The 23,888-nt window shown below is 36.7% G+C and overlaps 1 protein-coding gene across 1 annotated transcript in view; it reads left to right on the forward strand.

Annotated features, from left to right (window-relative positions):
• Window positions 1-616: 616 nt before the first annotated feature.
• The window catches only part of STRC (stereocilin), a 149,643-nt gene continuing 126,371 nt past the window's right edge, over window positions 617-23,888 (forward strand). The window contains exons 1-7 of the mRNA XM_053719370.1: window positions 617-641; window positions 738-1,781; window positions 3,356-3,380; window positions 4,149-5,475; window positions 11,671-11,733; window positions 20,712-20,822; window positions 21,078-21,244. Coding sequence (XP_053575345.1) covers window positions 617-641; window positions 738-1,781; window positions 3,356-3,380; window positions 4,149-5,475; window positions 11,671-11,733; window positions 20,712-20,822; window positions 21,078-21,244 — 2,762 coding nt within the window. The remainder of the gene's footprint in view (window positions 642-737; window positions 1,782-3,355; window positions 3,381-4,148; window positions 5,476-11,670; window positions 11,734-20,711; window positions 20,823-21,077; window positions 21,245-23,888) is intronic.

Here is a 23,888-nt window from a genome sequence, read left to right on the forward strand (position 1 = left end):
GCAGCAAATAACCTAGGTTTAGCTGTTGATTGGTGGCTGCATATATACACTGATTATAATTGGCTCACCAATGAGTTCATTTAGAAACCAGTAGTGCATTGCTGCTCCTTCAACAAATGATACCAAGAGAATGAAGAACATTTGATAATAGATGTAAACTGGAAAGTTATTTAAAATGTAATGTTCTACCTAAATCATGAACGAAAATGTTGGGTTTCATGTCCCTTTAATGACGTTATATGGGACAGCCATAGCTGAGACAGCACTTACGGAGAATATTAGATGTTAGAGATCATTGAGAAACATCTGTGATGTAAACATGTATGCATTGTCATGAATATTGTTAATGATGTTTAGTATATTAGTAAAAAATAAATAAAAACAACAACTTAATTTACTTGTTCCACATACACATTCTATAGAGGAGAAACACAAAGATGCTTCTGGTCTGTTGTGATGTTGTTGTTTTTTTTCACCAACCAGCTCTTGTTAAAATTTGACCAATGTTTAGTACAAGTATCATTATCATTTATTATTTATTTGTAAAGCTCCACCCTTCTTCCCAGTGCTGAATGCATGATTATTGGGATATAGTGCATTAAAATTAGACTTGACAATGCAGATTGATTCAAGAGGAGAAGGTATTTGCCACAAGGAGCTTACAATCTACAAAAGTACACATTCTGTGTTCTGAAAGTATAAATATGTGGATTTAAATTCTTATTATTGTGATGCAGGTGACAGTCATGAAAGCATAAAAAACAAACTTGAAAAGATTATTGCCATTTGGAAAACAAAACTTGAGTCCGCTCACCCTATTTCAGCTAATGTTAGGACTGTCCTGAAGCAGGAGGATAACTTACATGCTACAATGGATAACATACTGGCCAGTTTAGAGTCAGTTTTGCTCAGAGCTGAGACTTTTCCACCATTTCTTGGAGTTCATAAAAATAGGATAAAGCAAAACCGTCTATCTGAATTCATGTACAACATCTCCATGTATGTGCAGAATCAAGGAACCAAAGATCAGGAGGAAAATTCTTGGGAAAAGTTACTTTATCGTTTTATTCATGATCCAACAGAGAAATCTCCCAGACTGCCAATACTCAGTCTGCAGGACTTTCTTGTCTCTCTCAGAGGAAGTCAAAACTTGAATGTTCTCCTGGGTTTATTGGAGAGCATTCTTAAGGCATTCAGCAACAGTCACACTGCACTCAGCCTTCTTGGTCAGAATTGGGAGATGCTAAGTGGATTAATTGACACCCTCTTCCAAGCTTTGCTCAGTGGAACCTTGACCCAAACTAGTACGGTGTTTCAAGGGCTTTTATGCGTCTTGATGGGACAGACTAACTGTGGCTTTAGTCCTGACCATCTACAACATATGATGTTGCCATTTGACAAAAATTGGAAGCCAGTTATCAATGTGCAATCTGGAAGTGCTGTTTCACCACATGGGAAATATAGACCATTTAGTGTTCTCCCTGGATCTTTCAAAGAAAAAAAATTAAACTCTAGCTCAAATGAGACAGAGATGCAAAACGTCTTCCAGATATTTTATCGTTCCAAAGAAAAAGAGAAAGGAATAATTGATGACGTAAGCTCAAATGAAGATCTGTGGCAGATCCTAGACAGCTTGCATCATACTCTTTTAAAAAGAATGGAAAGGTCTGCGTATGATAACCTAAACAAGAAGGTATTCCGTATGACAGGTTCTCTGATGAACAGGGTGTCTGCTGTGATTGGTGTTCCTCAGTCTGATCAGAATGGCAAGTGCTCTGCAGGTAGGTGATTCATTTAAAATATAGTTTTGTCCTGAAATTTAAAAAGTGTAACAATTATTTAGGGACATACTACCATTACCAATATTTATATGTTATATATGAATGTCATATACAGATTCTTAGCCATTTATGTAAATATTATCAAGCGATCAATACTGTGTTGCTGACTACTTCTAAAACAAATAGTATTGACTATACTATACTATGAGTATGGTTTTATGTGAGGGTGAAAATTATGAATAAATGAAAGCATAACCACAATAAATTACAAAAAGATTAAATGATAATTCAAATGAAATTTGAAAGTTAGAGACTTTGTTTAAAATATCAGAAAATAATGACCCTCATGCACATGTTCCCTGAAAATAAAGATGATTTTACAATACACATTAGCATTTTAAATATTGTATTTGATCAGTTTCTCCATTTCTATATGTATTATATCTATTTTAACTCTATAAACAATGTCTTACTCCATATATAATAAATAACTAACCACTCAATATTAAAATACACTATTTATTATTATACACAGATCTAAATTGATAAAGTTTAGGGACGAGTTAATGAATAGTCAATGGAAACTAAAAATTACCAGTTGTAAATTGAAGGTTTTAAACTAACCTTGGAAATATCCTATTCTTTTTTTGTGCACATATTAATGCACATAATTTGTGTCACATAGGTCTAAATGGACTCAAGAAAAATTGTCTATTTAAAAATAAAAATACAGAAATCAAAATAATTGGGTCTGTGCACATACAGTCCAAATCATGATGCCCATTTTAGAAATATTCTAATTATCTAGTAGACATCATACAGTACTGTTTAAGCCTTTTGAAACCTACACAAATCAAGAAGCAAAATAGATACAATATTGAAATTCTAATAAGTAGGTGTGCCCTTAACCACTTATTTAAAGGGACACTGAACCCACATTTTTTTTCGTTCATGATTCAGAGCATGACATTTTGAGCAACTTTCTAATTTACTCCTATTATCAATTTTTCTTCGTTCTCTTGCTATCTTTATTTTAAAGCAGGAATGTAAATCTTAGCAGCCAGCCCATTTTAGGTTCAGCACTATGGATAGCGCTTGCTTATTGGAGGCTACATTTATCCAACCAATAATCAAGCATAACTAAGTTTGTCAACCAAAAATGGGCCGGCTCCTATGCATCACATTCCTGCTTTTTAAATAAAGATAGCAAGAAAACAAAGAAAAATAATAGGAGTAAATTAGAAAGTTGCTTAAAATTTCATGCTCTATCTGAATCAAGAATTTTTTTTCTGGGGTTTAGTGTCCCTTTAAGGCTAAATCTTAAAAAAAATATATATATGGAAGTTGAATTTTGAAAGACTTTATAAAATCTAGCATTTATATTTTCACTCAAATTCAAACTGAAAACTATTTTTAATACAGAATTTCAGCATACATATATATTGAAAACATTATACGTGTTTCTTTAAATTGTATGACAGTGCCTTTAAAATTGTCATGGCACTAAAAGATCTTTATATGAATTCTAATTTACATGGTTTCTTTATAGCTATCTAAATACTCATGTTTTGCAGGCACCTTGCAGCAGCTTCTTTTGTGGTAAGTTATGAGCTTGACTGATGAATGATTGGTAAAAATGTTGTTACAGATATTATATATTTTGTAATAAGGGTAATGCATGGTGGTAACTCAAATTCATTTCTGTGTTTTTTACTTAAAGGGACAGTCTATACCTTAATCATCTTAAAGTCTTAACTTAGATTAAGCTGAAAATAGCCTCCTGAACCCCTTTCTATAGCATGCAGCAGGAACAGTAAAAAACTATGTTAAAATTAATATTGTTTCTGGCCACTTTGAAATGGCTGCCAAGCTCCACACACTGATGACATCACAATCTGGGCTCCATATGGCGTCCAATCACAAAAGGCTCTCTAGTTGGATTTAACAGACTGTCAATGCTATTCAACATAGTTTAGATGCAGCCCTGATCGTGATGTCACATCCATGGGAGGAGCTTGGTAGCTATTTCAAAGTGGCAAGAAACAATATTCCTTTTAAAATAACTTTTTTTTACTGTTCCTGCTGCATGATATAGAAAGGGGTTCAGGAGGCTATTTGCAGCTTAATCTAAGGTAAGACTTTAAGATGACTAAGGTGTAGACTGTCCCTTTAAATTAAATTATTTAACATTTTCAGACACAATAGCATATTTTAAGAAAATATATGTTGGGAATCAAAGCGGTAATACACTATTTTTACAGTTCCATTTCCAACAACGCTCCAAGGTATATGCAATAATGTTACTTTCATTGAAAAATATATGTAAACATTGTAATTTGACTTTTGATTGCCATGTATTTCATGTAGGGGGATAAAGCACAATATTACTTGGAACATTCATGCTTTTGGCTTTGCATCCACAAGTTTTCCTTCAGCTCCCCCTATCCTGACTTGTGGCAAACCTGTAGATATACAGGGGCAAGCAGAAGATAAAATTCACAACATCACAAAAAGGTCCAAGGCTGAAGTTTCAGAGGAACTGCAGCCTTATTCTGAAGTCCTTGAAGCAGTATGCAATGAGACCATCCCACAATTACCAGGTGTTTCCAATTTTACAGTCTTTCTGTACTGCAATATGCAAAATTCCACTGGTTATTCTGTTGAGTCAACATATGACCTTCGGGCTGCCTGCTTAGATGCAGCCTGGTATCTGCTCTCCATGGAAGAAGATTCCTTTTGGCTGTGGGTCTGCAGGGAATATTTTCCTGTGGAATTTAATATCACAGTATGTAAAAACACAATTCCAAGGCATAGTCATAACACCTCATTAATGCATGAACTATGCACAAATCTTCCCAATATATCTGATGGTGTTAGGGAGCTAAGAAATAATATTAAATGCTCAAATGCTGGGCAGGGAATTGCCATGAACGCAAAAATTTTAAAGAACTGTCTTTTGGAAAACAAAACAGTTTGGGCTAATAAAATATGTAATAACGGAACATTTTTAAACATGCCAGAAGATACTAGGGTCTGGGTTTCTAAGCTGTGCAATCAACAAGAGTTAAAAACAATTGCAGTAAATTCATCTGCTCTTAGGAGCTCTGCCGTGTGTGACTACAAGTCGTGGGACCCAAGAGCATTCAAAAATGTTACACTGGTTGAACAGTGTAAAGGAGTAAACATAACTGAATTTAAAGATCATGTGTGTCGAAACAGTACATTGTATGATTTTATGATGTCTGTTCATCCATGGATTATTGACTACTGTAGAGACATGTGGACAAATTCTTCAACAGAAGGAAGATGTTTTCTTCAGAAACTAATAGATATGCTACCATTTGCCTCAAAAGTTGATTCGTCTCAACTTTGCAAAAGTCCAATATCTTATATTATTGGGCTAATCTCTCAGATTTCTCAGTGTGAAAACAATTCCACTAGTTGGGCTCTGAATGTACATTACCTCCTGAAGATGGTGGATTTTATTTTTACCCTTTCTGACACTGATCAGATAAGTAAGGAGACAAGGGATAGACTAAAAGATGCAATTCTTCTTTCAAGCCTCCTGGATAATAGCTCATTTTGGACTTCCTTTAAAATTAATTCTTCAGTGAGCATCCTTCAGACTGTGGAATGGTACCTTACGCAAGAGAACAGTGACTCTGATAAGGAGGATCTCCTAAGCTGCTTCAGTGTGAGTATACATTATTCATTTATATTTCAAGGTTTTTATCTAGATTTTTTTATATATCTTATAACCTGCATGAGAGGAAACAGTATAAAAAATCTAAAACATGTAAGCAGGAATATATTTACCTACTAAGAAGCTAGGGGAATGCTGTTTGTTAGCTTAAAGATAACAATGTCCATCTTGGTTTCTTCATTTCGCTTACATATTAATGTAAAAGCTAGATTTAGAATAATGCAAAAACATTCACTCAATCATCTCTTTGGTGTTTTGAGGCCTTTTTTTTAAATTTTTCTGTCGTTATATTGTTTCCTCTCAATATAATTACCCCATCAGTTGTATCATGTTCTTGTAATTAATAATTTTACCTTCTATTATTCCTCTCACCCCTTTTAATTTCATTTAAATTAAAATCAACTTGTTTTCATATCACCTGATTGCATTAGTCCCTCTCCCCTTACATTTATCATCACATTTAATTCACCTTTTTATGCTCTACATCAGGGTTCTTCAAATCATGGGTCGGGACCCATTACTGGGTCACAACACCATGTGTACTGGGTCCCGACTTGTGTGTGTTGTAGGAGTGTGTGTGGTGTATTGTATGAGATTGTGTGTGTGCTGTGCGTGTGTTGTGTATGAGAGTGTGTGTGTGTTGTATTAGTGTGTGTGTTATATGAGAGAGTGTGTGGTATGTGTGTTGTATGAGTGTGTGTGTGTGGTATGTGTGTAATATGAAAGTGTGTGTGTGTTATATGAAAATGTGTGTGTTGTAAGAGTGTATGGGGTGAGTGTGTGTTATATGAAAGTGTGTGTGGTATGTTTGTTACATGAAAATGTGTGTTGTATGAGAGTGTGTTTGTGTGTGTTGTATGATTGTGTGTGTGGTATGTGTGTAATATGAAAGTGTGTGTGTGTTATTTGAAAGTGTGTGTGTATGTGTGTGTTGTAAGAGTGTATGGGGTGAGTGTGTGTTATTTGAAAGTGTGTGTGTTGTATGAGTGTGTGTGGTATGTGTGTTACATGAAAATGTGTGTTGTATGAGAGTGTGTTTGTGTGTGTTGTATGATTGTGTGTGTTGTATGAGTGTGTGGTGTGTGTGTTGTATGAGGGTGTGTGTGTGTGTGTTATTACGTTTTACAATGCTTTAAAATTTGACTACAATCGGGAATAAAGCATGCACATATTTTAGTTTCTTTGCCAAAAATTACAGCTATCATGTTGTTTATTTCTTATGAAATTATTTCAAGATCAAGTATAAAAATTGGGTCCCAAAGGTATGTGGTATCATGGCACTGGGTCTTGGGGGGAAAAGTTTTAAGAACCCTGCTCTACATAATCCTCCGTCTTTATTTATCTCTGCATCCATTTAATTTCAAATATTACAGTAACCATTTCTTTAAAGTTTCCTATTTAACAATTTTTAAATCTAATATTTTCCCTCTACCTTTCATTCTACCTACTCTTGTGTCTTAGCTGTATTCTGCACTTGTTATTACACTTTTTATCATGATGGGTGCAGTGTTCTGTCCTATAGTGTGATGTTCAGATGATGTCATGTAGTGACAGGGCTCCATAGTGAGCTCAATAATCATGTTAGTGACAGTGTGTAAAATACTTTGTTGGTATCAAAGTTTGATACAGAGAACATTAAAAATATGAGAAGTTGACAAAAGGAATATAAATGGATACAAAGTTAAATATAAGATTCCCCAAAGCTTCTAGAGTAGAAAGTGGCAAAGCTATCTCTATGGAACAGCAAGACCTGTATAAACAGGGGCAGAACTACCATTGGTAAGGCAAGTGTGGTGTCACCAGAGCCCAAATGCTGAGGGTACCCATAGTAGCCAGTCTATACATAGTGCTCTATTTAAGAAGCTGCGAATACAGCTTTGGTACGCCTTCGATTGTTAAGAATCAGCAGTCATTAGACTGCTGCTTCTTAACCAGCTACATCAACTCTAAAGTGGCGCTTCTCAACCTCCCTGAACTTCTCAGCCCCTGAAATGTTGCACAAGTGGTGTCTTGTCGCTTGTGCAATGATAAAGGCAGGCAGCCTAATGTTGCCATTAGCCGCAATCCCAGACAAGATGTCCGCCCTTTTTTGCCTGGCCCTTAGAAAATCTATCCCATAGGCTAATCCTAATGCAGGGGAGGTTTTTCTTGGTAGAGGTTGCATGTCCATGTATCTATGTTCAAAATCATTATACAGATCAGCATATATATATATAATAACTATTGCTTAATACTGAGGGGCATATTTATCAAGCTCCGTAAAGACCGCTGCTCCATAATCTGACCGCCTGCTCTGAGGAGGCGGACAGCGATCACCAGAAATCAACCCGATCGAATACGATCGGGTTGATTGACATCCCCTGCTAGCAGCCAATTGGCCGCAAATCTACAGGGATCGACGTTGCACCGGCAGGTCACAAGAACTGCTGGTGCAATGCTGAATGCAGAAAGCGTAATGCTGTCTGCATTCAGTGATATCTGTCGGACATGATCCGCTGATCGTATCATGTCGGACAGACATTTGATAAATTGGCCCCTGAGTAACATTTGGTGGGGCCCCAAAACATTTTGAACTAGGACCCTCTGTTGAGTAGGTCCACTACTATGTATAAAGGATAGAGCAGGAATTAATTTCTGTCTACTTGACAACTCAGACTGAGGGAAAATAATTTAAGATGAGTCAAAATTATATATCTATATCTATCTATCTATCTATCTATCTATCTATCTATCTATCTTTCCATATATATATATACGTTGATTGGAGTAGCTGTGTTAGTCCAGAGATTTAGATATCAAAATAACAAGAGTATTGCATTGAGCAATGATACTTTTTTATTGGACTAACTATACATTTAAAAGTTTACAAGCTTTCGGAGGAACTCCTTCTTTTCTCAAGACACTGTCTGCCTCTGTCACCTAAACCCCCCTCATGATTTTAAGACACCCCCTCCTCTCCCTGCACTTAGACCTCTGTAACACTTTCTGTTCTTTTTAGCCATCCTGTGTTTTAAGATATAATCTGTAAATTACATTTAATTGGTCAGTATTGCTTCAGACTGGAAAAAGAAAGGAATACTTCCGAAAGCTTGTCATCTTATTAATGTATAGTTAGTCCAATAAAAAAGTATCATTGCTCAATGCAATACTCTTATTATTTTGATCTATCTATCTATCTATCTATCTATCTATCTATCTATCTATCTATCTATCTATCTATCTATCTAAATATATATATATATATATATATATAAATATATACAAATGTATTTTTTAAGTATTAAATAATATTTCTATATTTTATAGAATAGGTTTCTATTCACTAAAATTGAATGCAGGAGGCTTAGCTTATTCAGTCAATTAAGTGCTGGAGGACCATAACATTTTGTGAGATTTGGTGAACTGCTAAATCAGTAGCAGCTCCTATTGGTCTAGCACTTGTGCTTTGTACTTTGTAAAGTTTTTTTCATTATGTTATATACTGAACTGTGATCATACTGAAAGTATGGAAGTTCTAGGGACTTGAATATTAAATGGCCACCATTGTCTGTTATGGTGAACTACAATCATTGCATTGGTCTCCCAAATAAAGGTAAAGGAGTTATTTGCAAACAATTTGATACACTCCAGAAAGTAAAATGGAACATTCAAAACATATTTAAGGGGAGAAAAGTACAACGCCCTTTTAATCCCTTAAGGACCATATTTTCCCCCAGTTTCCACTCTTAAATAACAGAGGTAATTTTGGAATTTTTGCTCATAATTGGTTTTACCTTAATTGTTACACCATTTTTATTTATTTTTTTCAAATTCTTTTTGTTGAAAGAGAAACTGTAAATATACATGACAATCGTTAGGAGTGTCATATTGGACAGCGTTTATTGATACAATATTAACCAATCAATTGTCAGTGGTAATAAGACTTGAGCTAGCCAATTCATACTCTGGATTCTCCCTTTCAAGATTTTATATCTTAAAAATGTTTTTTAAAAAAAAAGAATATAACTTTTAAATAACCAACAATAACTAAACAATTAACTGACTTGGTAGTATATATAGTTTATCTGCCAACATTTTTTGTGCAGTAGGTGGGTTTACCTTTTGAACTTATCCCCAATGTCGGGACCCAGCAAGCAAAAATCAAGAGAAAAAAAAGGGGGTAGGGGGGGTGGGAGAAAGATAGGGAGGAGGAGGGAGGGACAAAGGCTTTCACGTGGATGAGAATATGTGAGACTATTCTCCTCTTAGAGAGTCTTCTAAAAATATGGTGGTGTTGAAATGGTAAAAGTATTTGTCTCCGTATCTCAAATGTTAGTATTAGTAAATAGAGATGTAATTTATCTTGTACATCCACTCTCACATCCAGTTGTTCAGTGAAAAATTGTAGTTTTAATTTATTTTTAAAACAAGAGAGAGAGGAAACTATCTTCTTAATCCATTGTTTGAAGATACACTTTCTGGCAATTAAGATTATCAAGCTTAACACAGAGTCAAATTGTCTATGCTGTGGTTCCCATTGCAGAAATAAAATGCTGTCTGGCTGCAGTGCAATTGTTATATTTAATTTTTGATGAATCCAGTATTGAATTTTGCTCCAAAATTGTTTAATTGTAGGGCATGCCCACAAAGAATGCAGTAGGTTTGTGGAGTCTTAGGAGCATTTCGCACATTTATTGGGCCAATTAGTTGCCCATTTGGCCATTCCCCTTGGCGTCAAATAAGCCCTATGAAGTATACGAACCTGGGACTCCTTGAACATTGCAGACAAAGTGGCTTTCCTTGTTTTTTCCAAGCTGTCCCGAGCCTCTGCCCATGTAATCTCTTGGTGTCCCTACCTCTCCCATCCTGTTAATAGCATTGGCTGAAGTAATTGCAGGCGTTTTTGTAGAAAGACCTGATATATCTGAGAAAGAGAGAACTTGCCCATTTCATATAGGGCCTGTGTAAGACGAAAGGGAGATCCAGCCCAAAAGTCTGTATTGTCTCTGAACAGTGCCCACACATAGTGACGTATCTGAAGGTATGTGTAGAAATGAGTGTTTGGTAAACTATATTCCCATTGCAAAGAAGCAAATGTCTTAATGAAGCGTGTCCGTAGATCTAGTAAAGAATTAATGGTGCATAGGCCTCGCTTCTCCCACTGTGAGAAACATAGTGTGTCTGTTTCCGAAGGAAAATCCAGGTTTCCACCAATAGGTAAGTATGTAGAAGCATGACAGGACTTTTTCATGAACTTATGTGCTTCATGCAATGCTCTCAGGGGGTCCCTATAGAGCAGATTCAAACCAATAGTTTTAATGCTTTTAAGATTCGACATGTGAGGGAGGTAAGCTATCGATATATATCACCTAAGACTGCTTGTTCCAAATTGTACCTATAAAAATTATGTGTAGGTACTTGCCAATCTAAAACCAGAATGAATGCTGCCCAATTGAATAGTGTGAAGTCTGGGAGATCTGCAGATATACGCGGCTTTCCCCCTCTCCCTATAAAATAGTGCGCTGTTGAGTTCAGCATCTTTACATCAGCCTTAGTTAATGGTAGAGGTAACATAAGAAGTGGGTATAATAAACGAGGTAGAACCACCATTTTAAGGAGACTAATCCTTCCAGCATGTGATATTGGAATAGATTTCCAACTTCTCATCTGACTCTGAAGTTTAAAGCATAAAGGGTTAAAGTTATTAGAATAAATGCTTATTAGGATTAACCTATATTTGTATACTCAGATAAGTTATAGTTTGTTAGGCAACAGTAAAAGGATATTCAAAGTCTGACTTCTCATCCTGCTGCAGCCATAAGATTTCAGATTTTTGCATGTTTACTTTGTAGCCCGAGAAAGAGACGAAATCCTGCAAAGCCATCATAATGTGTGCAATGTGTGTCTGGGAATCTTGTACGAATAATAGCATTTTATCAGCGTATCGAGCTAGATTACACAATTTTTTTAACAGACAAACAGGCCTTTCTAGTTATACCCTAATAATGTTAATTTATTATTGCAATTAATTGGAGGTTAAAAACAAAGGTTAATTTTAGAATTAAACAGATCAGATTGTGTTTTTTCTTTTTTTTTCTTCTTTTCTTGTATATTCCTTCTGTGTAATTGTTTCACGTAATTTTTTTTTTTTTTTATTCTTTTGCACGTGAGTTTAACGTGTAATTTCTTTTGTTTTGTACATTATAGCCTGTGCTTTGGGAACTCATCCAGAATGAAGAGAATGCAACTGCTTTTGAAATTCTTCTACAGGTATTGTGAAATGTATCTTTATTTATTACTATTACTAGTAGAAGCGCAACTCTTGTTCAGTCACCTCATTGGACAGCTGCTACACTGCCTATACTATTATGATGGGTGTGATGTTACTGTTTTGCTGGTCGCTTGTGATAAATCACAGTTGATAGTACCAGGGGCGGAATTACTGGTGGTGCAATAGGTGCCACTGCACCGGGGCCCATGCGCTGGAGGGGGCCCATCAGAGCAGCTATGCAGCTCCAAGGAATTTATTTATGTATTTGAGGATCAGTATGAATTAATTTAATCCAGAGTCACACTACTTGTATATTAAAAACAAGTTACCATCTATAAATATGCAATGCAAAGATTGGTTTGCTTCATTTACAAATTATAATTATATTATATACTATCACTTTAATATAATTTATAATTCTTGTTTACTGGCAGTATAAGTTTAGAAAAAAAATCAATTTAGCCCTTCAATGGAAAAAAAGTGGTCATTCTTCATTTAAACAATTGTTTTCTGTTCTTTCAACTCTCCTCTCTCACTTTTGGTATAGATTGTAACAGCTGTCACGAGTCTCATCTGGTTAAGTCATGTGACAACCTGCTACTGGGTCAGATGGGGTCACTTTTTATAAATTGCTCCCTTGTGTTTACATCCTTATTGTAAAGTACATTAAGGGCTCGATTTATCAAGCTAGAGCTGACAGGGGCATACATATTCGCCCCAGCTCGCCTGTGGTGGGCAGCAATCCGCTGCCGGAATTCAGCATTACACAAGAGTGCTATTTTGCGCTCTTGTGCAACACCACCCAAAGCCCGTGCACAGCCAATCGCTCATGGGTAGGAGCTCTCATTCTCTCCGGTCGGATGAGAACGCGGAGATTGAAATTCTCCACCTAAGAGGTGGAGAAGAGGTTAAGGAAGCAGTGATCTGATGACCGCTGCTTGATAAATACCGACTGCATGGAGGTTGTCTTGTGAGAAACTGCAGTTGTAGGGGGGCAAGCAGCTTGATAAATCGAGCACTAACAGTTAGATGATAGTGACAATATATCTGTTATTGAGAGATTAAAAGTTATTTCCAGGTGCTTATTAGTTGTTTTTTTACTTTGATGGATTTGCATTTTCTCATATATGGTAATATGACAAAGTAAAGTTTGTTTAATGTGAATATATTGGAAAGGGTGATGGGAGTCTGAGATGATAATTAAAGGGCCATTATAGTTGAAAAATTACATGCTCTTATTTGTTAGAGCATGTAACTTTTACCCTTTCGTGACTGGGTTAAAGTAAATCACGCAATTTCAATTACTGGATCGGGTCTGAGGGGCGTCCCTATAACCCTAGGAATGCCCTCCAGACCGCGATCAAATCCAGGAAGCACAGAAGGCTTCAGGACAGCCGTTGGCTATGACGTTCTATTCCGTCATAACGGCTCTAAAGCCCAGTGTAATTATGACGGAATAGAATGGCATAACGGCATTAAAAAGTTAAGACTAGTGACCTTGTACCTCTATGTGTTTAACCCCTGCGATTTTGATATTACTTAACGTAATATCAGCGCAATGGAAATGGCTTGCGAAAACACGATATTGCTTGCACAAAATAGTTTGCGCCTCACACGTAATCTAGCCCTAAATAAATGCTAGATAGAATGATGCATTCAAAGACATGAATAGTCTGATAATAACATGTAGATGTATTTTTTAAAGTTTTATTAGCTGCTTAAATATTGACAAAATAATTGTAAAGTTTTAGTGTATATAAAACAATGGGAGCTGCCATGTTGTAACTTAGGTTACTTTCTCTGCTGTGGCCAATTAGGGACAGTTAAAATTAGGTCACTAGAGTTTGCAGCCAATCACTGTGTAGAATATAACAGTGTTCTGCACTTTCATTTCTAACAGAAACTGAAAAGCTCACAATTTCAGAATGGAATTACAGGAAAAGGATTCAAAACAAATAATGAAAGTATATACACAATTTATCATTTTATATTACCATCTTAAAGTGTTTAATGTCCCTTTAAGTATTGTATATAATTTAAAGTTATTTTTGCTTGTTAAGTTTATTATTTTAAACATAAATTTATATATTTATGTTTAAAATAATAAAATGAACAAGCAAAAATAACTACATTTTATATAATATACAATACTTAAAATAACATGCATTATACATGATAATGGATATCATTTTAACATTGCATGTGCATGAAGTGACATAGCTCCTATAGTTATAATAGGGAAGGGTTTTTTTCTCTACTTTATCAGTCAGGTAGATTGCAGACATGAGGTAGGTGTAGGCGGTCTGTAGGAGTTAGCTGGGCGTTCCAGGGGAGTGTAGCTAGGACATAAAGCAGGTGTAGGCGGTATTATGAAGTTAGCTGGGCATTCCAAGGGGGAGTAAAGCTAAAATAGGACAAAGGTGTAGGCATTCTGTGGTAGTTAGCCAGGCGTTCCAGGAGAGTAACCTGCACTTTGATTGGGATACATCGCCACCAGTGCTATATATTCCCATCTCTGAAGTACAGGTTAAGAGTAGTGTGTCAGCCATGTTTGTCTCGCCAGTCTTTCCAGTTTTTGGTTTCAGTGAGCGCACTGTCTGCGCTGTGTAGGAACACTTCAAATATGTCATCACTCGCAGAAAGTGCCATAAAGTGGTGGTGACAATGTTTTGCTCTCCCCCTTTTCTCCTATGGGAGACACATAGGAGTATATATACGAATAGGGAGTATCAAATTGGAAAATTCAGGTGGCGCTTAAAAAAGCTGTGGGTTAAATACTAATACAAACTCTTAAAAATTCCCTCTTTGAAAAAAATTCTTACTAGATGCAGTCAGCTCTTCAAAACACTTAATTTATTAAACACAGTATGAAGACAATTCAAATGTTATTAAAAAATTGTTCAAATATCATCACAAATTCAATCATACGTTTTGGGCCAAAACGTATGATTGAATTTGTGATGATATTTGAACAATTTTTTAATGACATTTGAATTGTCTTCATACTGTGTTTAATAAATTAAGTGTTTTGAAGAGCTGACTGCATCTAGTAAGAATTTTTTTCAAAGAGGGAATTTTTAAGAGTTTGTATTAGTATTTAACCCACAGCTTTTTTAAGCGCCACCTGAATTTTCCAATTTGATACTCCCTATTCGTATATATCACCAGAACAAGGGGTAGCGAGCCTGACAAGGCCAAAAAGCAATTTTCCCGTCGGTCTGGCAATGTTTCGAATTGAATATCCCGGACTGGGAGAGACCTGTTGCTGTGCTCAGTCTTGCCATGGTGTATGGCTTTTGACATCAAACTGTCTTCAGCAACTTCACCTTGTTAGCAGAGTTTGGCTCGTCCTCACCCAGTTTTATTAATCATACACAGTTTTTTTTTTTCAGTTAATGATTGTGTTTTTACCTACATGTTATGTATTATGTATGATTATGTCATGATCATTCGCAACCGTTTGGTGTAAATTGTTTAATCATGCACTTAACCAACACCGAGTTTTGCACTAAACAGGGTGTGAAACTAACGCCAAAAAATGTGCGTTATTGCACTCTCCATAGCGCTGCCATTACGGATTACTGAAAAACCTCCTTGTGCTGTGCGTTATGGTGCGTTAAGCTCCATACCGCACAAAAGCAAAGGGCTGAGTTTTTGTGCTTGTGCACGCTTTCCCCCATAGACATCAATAGGGAGAAAGTTTTAGAAATAAAACTAACACCTGAAGTGCGGAATGGCAAATCGCCGAAACGCAATCCCATTGATGTCTATGGGAAAAAAAAGTTACATTTAAACCTAACTCCCTAACAAAACCCATTAGTCTAAATACCCCTAATGTACCGCCCCCGACATCGCTGACACTAATAAAAGTTATTAACCCCTAATCCGCCACCCCGACATTGCCAACGCTAATAAAAGTTATTAACCCCTATTCCGCCACTCCCCGACATCGCTGACACTAATAAAAGTTATTAACCCCTATTCCGTCACTCCCCGACATCGCTGACACTAATAAAAGTTATTAACCCCTAATCCGCCGCTCCCCGACATCGCTGACACTAAATATAATTATTAACCCCTATTTCGCCACTCCCCGACATCGCCGACATCTAAATAAACCTATTAACCCCTAAACCACCGCCCCCACATTGCAAAACACTAAATTAAACTATTAACCCCTAAATCTAACACCCCCTAACTTTAAATTAAAATATAACTATCTTAAAATAAATAAAAACTTACCTGTGAAATAAAAAAACTAAGTTTAAACTATAAATTAACCTAACTATTCTAATAAAATGAAAAAACTACCAATTAAAAAAATCAAAATTACAAATTTAAAAAAAACTAACACTACGAAAAAAAATTAAAAATCTAAATTTACAAAAAATAACAAACACTTAATTACAAAAAATAAAAAACTCTAAGATTACAAAAAATAATAAACGAAATTATCAAAAATAAAAACAATTACACCTAATCTAATAGCCCTATAAAAATAAAAAAAGCCCCCCAAAATAAAAACACCCCCTAACCTACAATAAACTACCAATAGCCCTTAAAAGGGCCTTTTGTAGGGCATTGCCCTAAGTTAAACAGCTCTTTTACCTGGCAAAAAATACAAAGTCAACCCAAAAGTAAAACCAACCCCCCAAAATAAACAACATAACTCTAAAAAAACCTAAGCTACCCATTGCCCCTAAAGGGGCATTTGTATGGGGATTGCCCTTAAAAGGGCATTTAGCTTTTTTTCACTGCCCTTAAAAGGGCATTCAGCTCTTTTACACTTGGCCCAAAGCCCTAATCTGAAAAAAACACCCCAAAAAATAAAACAAATAACTAACACTAATCCCAGAATACCTATTCATGGTTCCTGAAGTCTGGACATGCATCTCCATCCAGGCGGCGAGAAGTCTTCATACAGGTGGCGACATCTTCATCCATCGTGGGGGCCTCTTCTATCTTCATCCTGGCGGCGTGGAGCAGAGCTATCCTGGACCAGCCATGACATCCTGCGCGTCCTCTTCATATGGTCACCGCCGTACACTGAAGTTAAATGCAAGGTACCCATTTCAAAATGGTGTACCTTGCATTCCTATTGGCTGATTTGATTCTTTAATTGAAAACAGCCAAAAACAGTTATTTCTGGTACTCAGTGTACCAAGAAGTAGTGCCTCTCTGTGTCGCAGCAGTAATTTGAGCTCGGCAGTTGCAGTCACATGACCGGCTTTTCTCATAACGTTTCTGAGGAAAAAGTAGTTTTTCTCCACTTCTGGGTGATCTGGTTTTAATTGGTAGCGGTAAGGCACCTCAGTAATTGAGGTGGGGGATTGCCTGAGGGGTATTTTAGAAGTTTATTTGATATTTTTTAAATGTTTTTTCTTAACTTTTCTCACATAATTTTAGCTGGGGATCGATCCTAAATTGGGATAAAATTTAAAATGTATTTTTTCCTTGGCTTATTTTAATTGAATATTAAAATCTTTGAAACTTATCTGTACAAGTTTATTTACTGTTTTACAACATGTCTGATATGGAGCAAGAGCCTGCTCTCATGAATTCATGCTTATTATGTTAAGATGCACAAATTGCAGCTCCTGTGTCAAGAAAACCTTGCAAAATAAAGGTACATTTTTTTAGCCTAATGTCTCTCAGGATGATGCTGTTAAAATAATACCTCAGCTATCTCCTACTATGTCCCAAGCCTCAATGGCGTCACATTCAGTGCCCTGCGGTTCCTCTATAACGCCTAGTGGAGTTTATTTAAAAGTAGAAATTGCTACCCAGGTGTCTTCAGCTGTGTCTGCAGCATTATCTGCCATTCCCAGATTACAGGGAAAACGCAAGAGGAAATCTAGAAATTCAGAAAGTAAGGTGCCTGTCCTCAGTTCTGCTTCCCAAATTGCCCTTTCTCATAAGTCTGATGAGGAAGATACATTGGGACTTTCTGAGGGTGAAATCTCAGATTCGGACAGTATAATTCCTTCTTCTGAGACTGATGTGGTATCCTTCATATTTAAGTGTGAACACCTTCATGTAGCATTGTTAAAGGAGGTTTTAGCTACTTTAGATGACTCCGATACCCCTGTCGTTGTCACTCCTAAGAAATCTAGTAAACTTAATAGTTTATTTGATGAACCTTCCACATTTTCCTGTGCTGGACCATGCTAGGGAGATTATCTCACAGGAATGGCAGAAACCAGGGGTGTCTTTTTCCCCGTCTCCGATTTTTAAAAAAACGTTTCCTGTCGAGGACTCCATTAAAGACCCTTGGTATACTGTACCCAAAGTTGAAGGGGCCATTTCAACTCTAGTTAAGAGAACCACTATTCCTATTGAGGATAGCTGCTCTTTTAAGGATCTGATGGACAAGAAGCTGGAGGCTTATTTAAAAAAGATTTATGTTCATCAAGGTCTCCAATGGCAACCTGTGGTGTGTATTGCCACCGTGACTAGTGCGGCATATTATTGGTTCGACACCTTTTCTGATACTCTTCAAGTAGAGACTTCCTTGGATGAAATTCAAGATAGGATTAAAGCTCTTAAGTTGGCCAGTTCCTTTATCGCAGATGCCATTTTACAGGTTGTTAAACTAGGAGCAAAAACTTCTAGTTTCACTGTCCTAGCCCGCAGGGCATTATGGTTGAAATCCTGGTATGCTGATGTTTCCTCTAAAGTCAAGCTTCTGGCGATTCCTTACAAGGGCAAAACCTTGTTTGGACCCGGTTTGGCAGAAATTATCTATGATATTACGGGTGGAAAAGTGTCTTTTCTACCTCAAGATAAGAAGAATAGGCCTAAAGGACATCAGAGTAATTTTCATTCCTTTTGTAACATCAGAGGAAAGCCTTCCCCTTCTTCTTCCAAGCAGGAACAATCCAAGTCTTCTTGGAAACCCAATCAGTCTTGGAACAAGGGAAAACAATCAAAGAAACACGCAGCTGATTCCAAATCAGCATGAAGGGTTTGCCCCTGATCCGGGATCGGATCAGGTGGGGGGCAGACTTTCTCAGTTCTCTCAAGCCTGGATACGAGATGTCCCAGATCCCTGGACTGTGGACATAGTATCCCAGGGTTACAAATTGGAATTCAAGACTTTTCCTCCCAGAGGCAGATTCCATCTCTCAAGATTATCTGCAGACCAGATAAAGAGAGAGGCATTCTTGAAATGTATACAACATCTTTCCTCCGTAGGAGTGATAGTTCCAGTTCCAGTGCAGGAACAGGGTCTTGGGTTCTACTCCAACCTGTTTGTAGTTCCCAAAAAAGAGGGAACTTTCTGTCCCATTCTAGACTTGAAGTGTCTAAACAAGTTTCTCAAAGTTCCATCCTTCAAGAAGGAGACTATACGCTCCATTCTTCCTTTAGTACAAGAGAGTCAGTTTATGACAACCATAGACCTGGGTATTGGTTCCCAACAGTAATTACTCAAGCAGTAGGCTCACTATATCTTAGGAAAGAAAAACAAAATTTATGCTTACCTGATAAACTTATTTATTTCTGAAAATGGTGAGTCCATGAGTCCACCTATTATTTTAAGACAGTTGTTCTTTTGACTATAACTAAAGACACATCTACACCTTGTGTTACTCCTTTTTCTCCATTTCCCTTCGGTGGAATGACTGGGGGGTTGTGGGTAAGGGAGTGATACTTAGCAGTTTAACTGTGGTGCTCTTTGCCTCCTCCTGCTGGCCAGGAGTGATATTCCCAACAGTAATTACTCAAGCCGTGGACTCCCCATATCCGGAAATAAATAAATAAATAAATTTATCATGTAAGCATACATTTTGTTTTTCAATGTAAAACAGAGATTTTTTTTACAAAGGTTTATATATCAGTGTAATACTATATTGTAATATGTTTTACGTGTGTTTTGTGAAACTTTTATTTTAACCCTAACACTTTACTTCAGGTCTCAGGTCATGCTAACTATCAGGTCATGTGATATTGCTCATGGCCCAAGCTATTATTAGCGCTCCACTTGTTATCTGAGCCTCATTTTTTTACACTACTGACTCTTATTCTCAACTTTCTGTTCAGTGCATTGTCCTCCCACACATACAACAACAACAAACTTTTCCAAGAATTACCCCCCAGTGCTTGACCCCACCACAAAATATGCCCCTACATCACATTAAAGGCATTTATTCCTTTTAACTGAATCATTCTTGCTATACCAAAACAGGTGGTACCCACAAAAACATAACCAACTACCCACCACTTAGGGCAAGCACTGAAACAAAGCTACAACATCCAAACAAGTCATGAAACATGAAAGAGGGGGTGAAAGCTTCTTCTCACCATTTAGCTCCATACCTAAAGCCACTTCCACTCAACTCCATACCACTGCCCAAAAATTAAACCCTACACAAGGCCAGTGTGGGTTCAAATCTCACTCTTTCCATTCTCTCAGCTGGGGATTGTCTTGACCCCCACACTTACATTAAATAAAAACAAAAACACATTCAATGTGGAGAAATAAAGACCATGAATTATCCCCCAATTGCTTTCTTCCATCATTAAACATGCCTCTACATAACATTAAAGTGCCCTTTTTGACTAAATCAACCCAGAGAAATAAAAATAGCAGTGTAATCCATCAATTCATAACCAACTACCTTTTAGTTATAGAAAGCCCCCCCCCCTCCACATATCAGCACTATTTTCAAACAACACCCAACAAAACCAAGGACTTTATGACCCCTTCCTTAAGATGAACGTTGAAGCACTGTAAACCCACTTTTTTCAATTAAACTCCATCCCTTTAAAACAATAAAATAAAACAAAAACCTGCAAGATTCCCCCTTAAACTCCATATATCTTACTCAAATTCTCCCAATAAAACTGCTAACCATCCATTTCACTTTACTAGCCTCAAAATCCTCACGTCCCACATGAAATACAAACCACTCTAGACACCATCCCAAAACAAGTCTAGGAAGCAGCTTAACAAAAGTGATCATTTTTTTCTTGACAGGAATATCTGCAGATGCCAAGAGACGGTTTCCAGAAGGTACTAATGTCAGCAGAAAATCATGCAATGGAACGTTTTCTTTCATTGATGCATCGTTCATGGCCTCGAATAAAGGTAAATGGAAAAAGGTGAACAGAAGCTAAAGGAAAAGAATTGCTTCATATCACATTTTTTTTAAAAATACGGAAATAAACATAATTCTAAAGCATTCTCACTGTATATGTTTTGAAGAAACAAAAAATGTTCCTCAGGTAACTTAATCTAACCAGCTAAAATAAATCAAGCAGAGATCTCTAACACGTTTACAGCCACAGATCAGGGTTTTCACTGATTGTTCAAATAACTATTTTGTTTTCTTCTTTTGTACAGATATATCAACACGATGAGAAAGGATTGGAAACATTGACCTCAATGGTTATGCAGAAAATCCCCCTCTTAACTCCTCAGATATTTGTAGATCTTTCCCAGTTTATTCCATTCATGTCTGTATCTGATATCATCAGTTTCCCACTCTCTCTATTGGCCAATCAAAGTGTGTAAGTAAGAATTTTACATGACAAATAGAAACATATTACATGGTGGTAAAAACATGCTGTGGTTGTAATGTGTGGTTGCTCTTCTAAATGTTTTATTCACTCTGCAAAATTCAGAAAATAATTGTGTAAGCAAAATATACTAAATAAATATATGAACCCCTAAACCGCCGTTCCCGACCCCGCCGCCACCTACATTATAACTATTAACCCCTAATCTGCCGTCCCCTATATCGCCGCCACCTACATAAAGTTATTAACCCCTATCCTGCCGATCCCGGACTCCCCCGCAAATAAATTCATTGTTTAACCCCTAAACCGCCACACTCGGACCCCGCCGCCACCTACATTACATTTATTAACCCCTATCCTGCCCCCCCTACACCGCCGCCACCTACAGTACATTGATTAACCCCTAATCTACCCCCCTACACCGCCGCCAATATATTAAATGAAATAACCCCAAATTAACCCCAAAGTCTAACCCTAACCCTAACACCCCCTTAACTTAAATATTATTTAAATTAATCTAAATAAATATTCCTATAATTAAATAAATTATTCCTATTTAAAACTAAATACTTACCTATAAAATAAACCCTAAGATAGCTACAATATAATTAATAATTACATTATAGCTATTTTAGGGTTTATTTTTATTTTACAGGCAACTTTGTATTTATTTTAACTAGGTACAATAGCTATTAAATAGTTATTAACTATTTAATAGCTACCTAGCTAAAATAACTACAAAATTACCTGTAAAATAAATCATAACCTAAGTTACAAATACACCTAACACTACACTATGAATAAATTAATTAAATAAATTAACTACAATTATCTATAATAAAATACAATTAAATAAACTAAACTATATTACAAAAACAAACACTAAATTACAATAAATAAAAAAATATTACAAGAAGTTTAATCTAATTACACCTAATCTAAGCCCCCTAATAAAATAAAAAAGCCCCCCAAAATAATAAAATTCCCTATCCTAAACTAAATTACAAATAGTAGTAATCAGCTGTTTTACCAGCCCTTAAAAGGACCTTTTGCGGGGCATTGCCCCAAAGTAATCAGCTCTTTTACCTGTAAAAAAAAGAAATACAATACCCCCCCAACATTACAACCCACCACCCGCACATCCCTACTCTAAAACCCACCCAATCCCCCCTTAAATAAACCTAACACTACCCCATTGAAGATCACCCTACCTTGAGCCGTCTTCACCCAGCCGGGCACCACTGGTCATCCGATGCGGCAGAAGAGGACATCCGGACCGGCAGAAGTCTTCATCTGATCCGGGCAGAAGAGGTCCTCCATCCGGCAGAAATCTTCATCCAAGCAGCATCTTCTATCTTCATACTTCCGGCGATGAGCGTCTCCATCTTGAAGACCTCCGGCGCGGAAAACATCCTTCTCGGCCGACGACTACCCGACAAATGGCTGGTCCTTTAAATGACGTCATCCAAGATGGCGTCCCTCGAATTCCGATTGGCTGATAGGATTCAATAGGATTGCATCAGCCAATAGGATTGAACTTCAATCCTATTGGCTGATTGCATCAGCCAATAAGATTTTTTTCTACCTTAATTCCGCTTGGCTGGTAGAATTCTATCAGTCAATCAGAACTGAAGGGACTCCATCTTGGATGACATAATTTAAAGGAACCTTCATTCAGTCTTAGCCGTTGGATGAAGAGGATATTCCACGTTGGATGTCTTGAAGATGGACCCGCTCCACGCCGGATGGATGAAGATAGAAGATGCCGTCTGGAGGACCACTTCACCCGGCTTGGATGAAGATTTCTCCCGGCTTCGTTGAGGACTTCGGCCCGGTTGGATGAAGACTTCTCCCGGTAAGGTGATCTTCAAGGGGTTAGTGTTAGGTTTTTTTAAGGGGGTATTGGGTGGGTTTTAGAGTAGGGTTGGTTGTGTGGGTGGAGGGTTTTAATGTTGGGGGGGATTTTTAATTTTGTTTACAGGTAAAAGAGCTGATTACTTTGGGGCAATGCCCCGCAAAAGGCCCTTTTAAGGGCTATTTGTAATTTAGTGTAGGGTAGGGCCTTTTTTTAATTTTGGGGGGGATTTTTTATTTTGTTAGGGGGATTAGATTAGGTGTACTTAGTTTAAAAATTTTGTAATTTGTTTATTATTTTCTGTAATTTAGTGTTTTGTTTTTTTTGTACTTTAGATAATTTTATTTAATTGTATTTAATTTAGGAAATTAATTTAATTATACTGTAGTGTTAGGTGTAATTGTAACTTAGGTTAGGTTTTATTTTACAGGTACTTTTGTATTTATTTTAACTAAGTAGTTATTAAATAGTTAATAACTATTTAGTAACTATTCTACCTACCGTATTTATTCAAGTATAACGCGCAACTTGTGTATAACGCGCACCCCTAATTTTCAATTAAAAATCGGTATAAAATTTTGTTTCACACCAAGCATTGTAATTGACAAAAAAACGTTGTTGAACACGTGTGGCCATGATAAAAATCATTTATTGACAACGTAAACTGGTATAAACACAATACCGAAATAAAATTACCGGTAACAATATTTATTTAAAATCCTTCAAAGTCAGATTCATCATCAGATACACTAAAGAGTTGTTCCCATTCTTCTCGAGTTA

This window comes from Bombina bombina, chromosome 6, assembly GCF_027579735.1.
Source record: "Bombina bombina isolate aBomBom1 chromosome 6, aBomBom1.pri, whole genome shotgun sequence".
Lineage (NCBI taxonomy): Eukaryota > Metazoa > Chordata > Amphibia > Anura > Bombinatoridae > Bombina > Bombina bombina.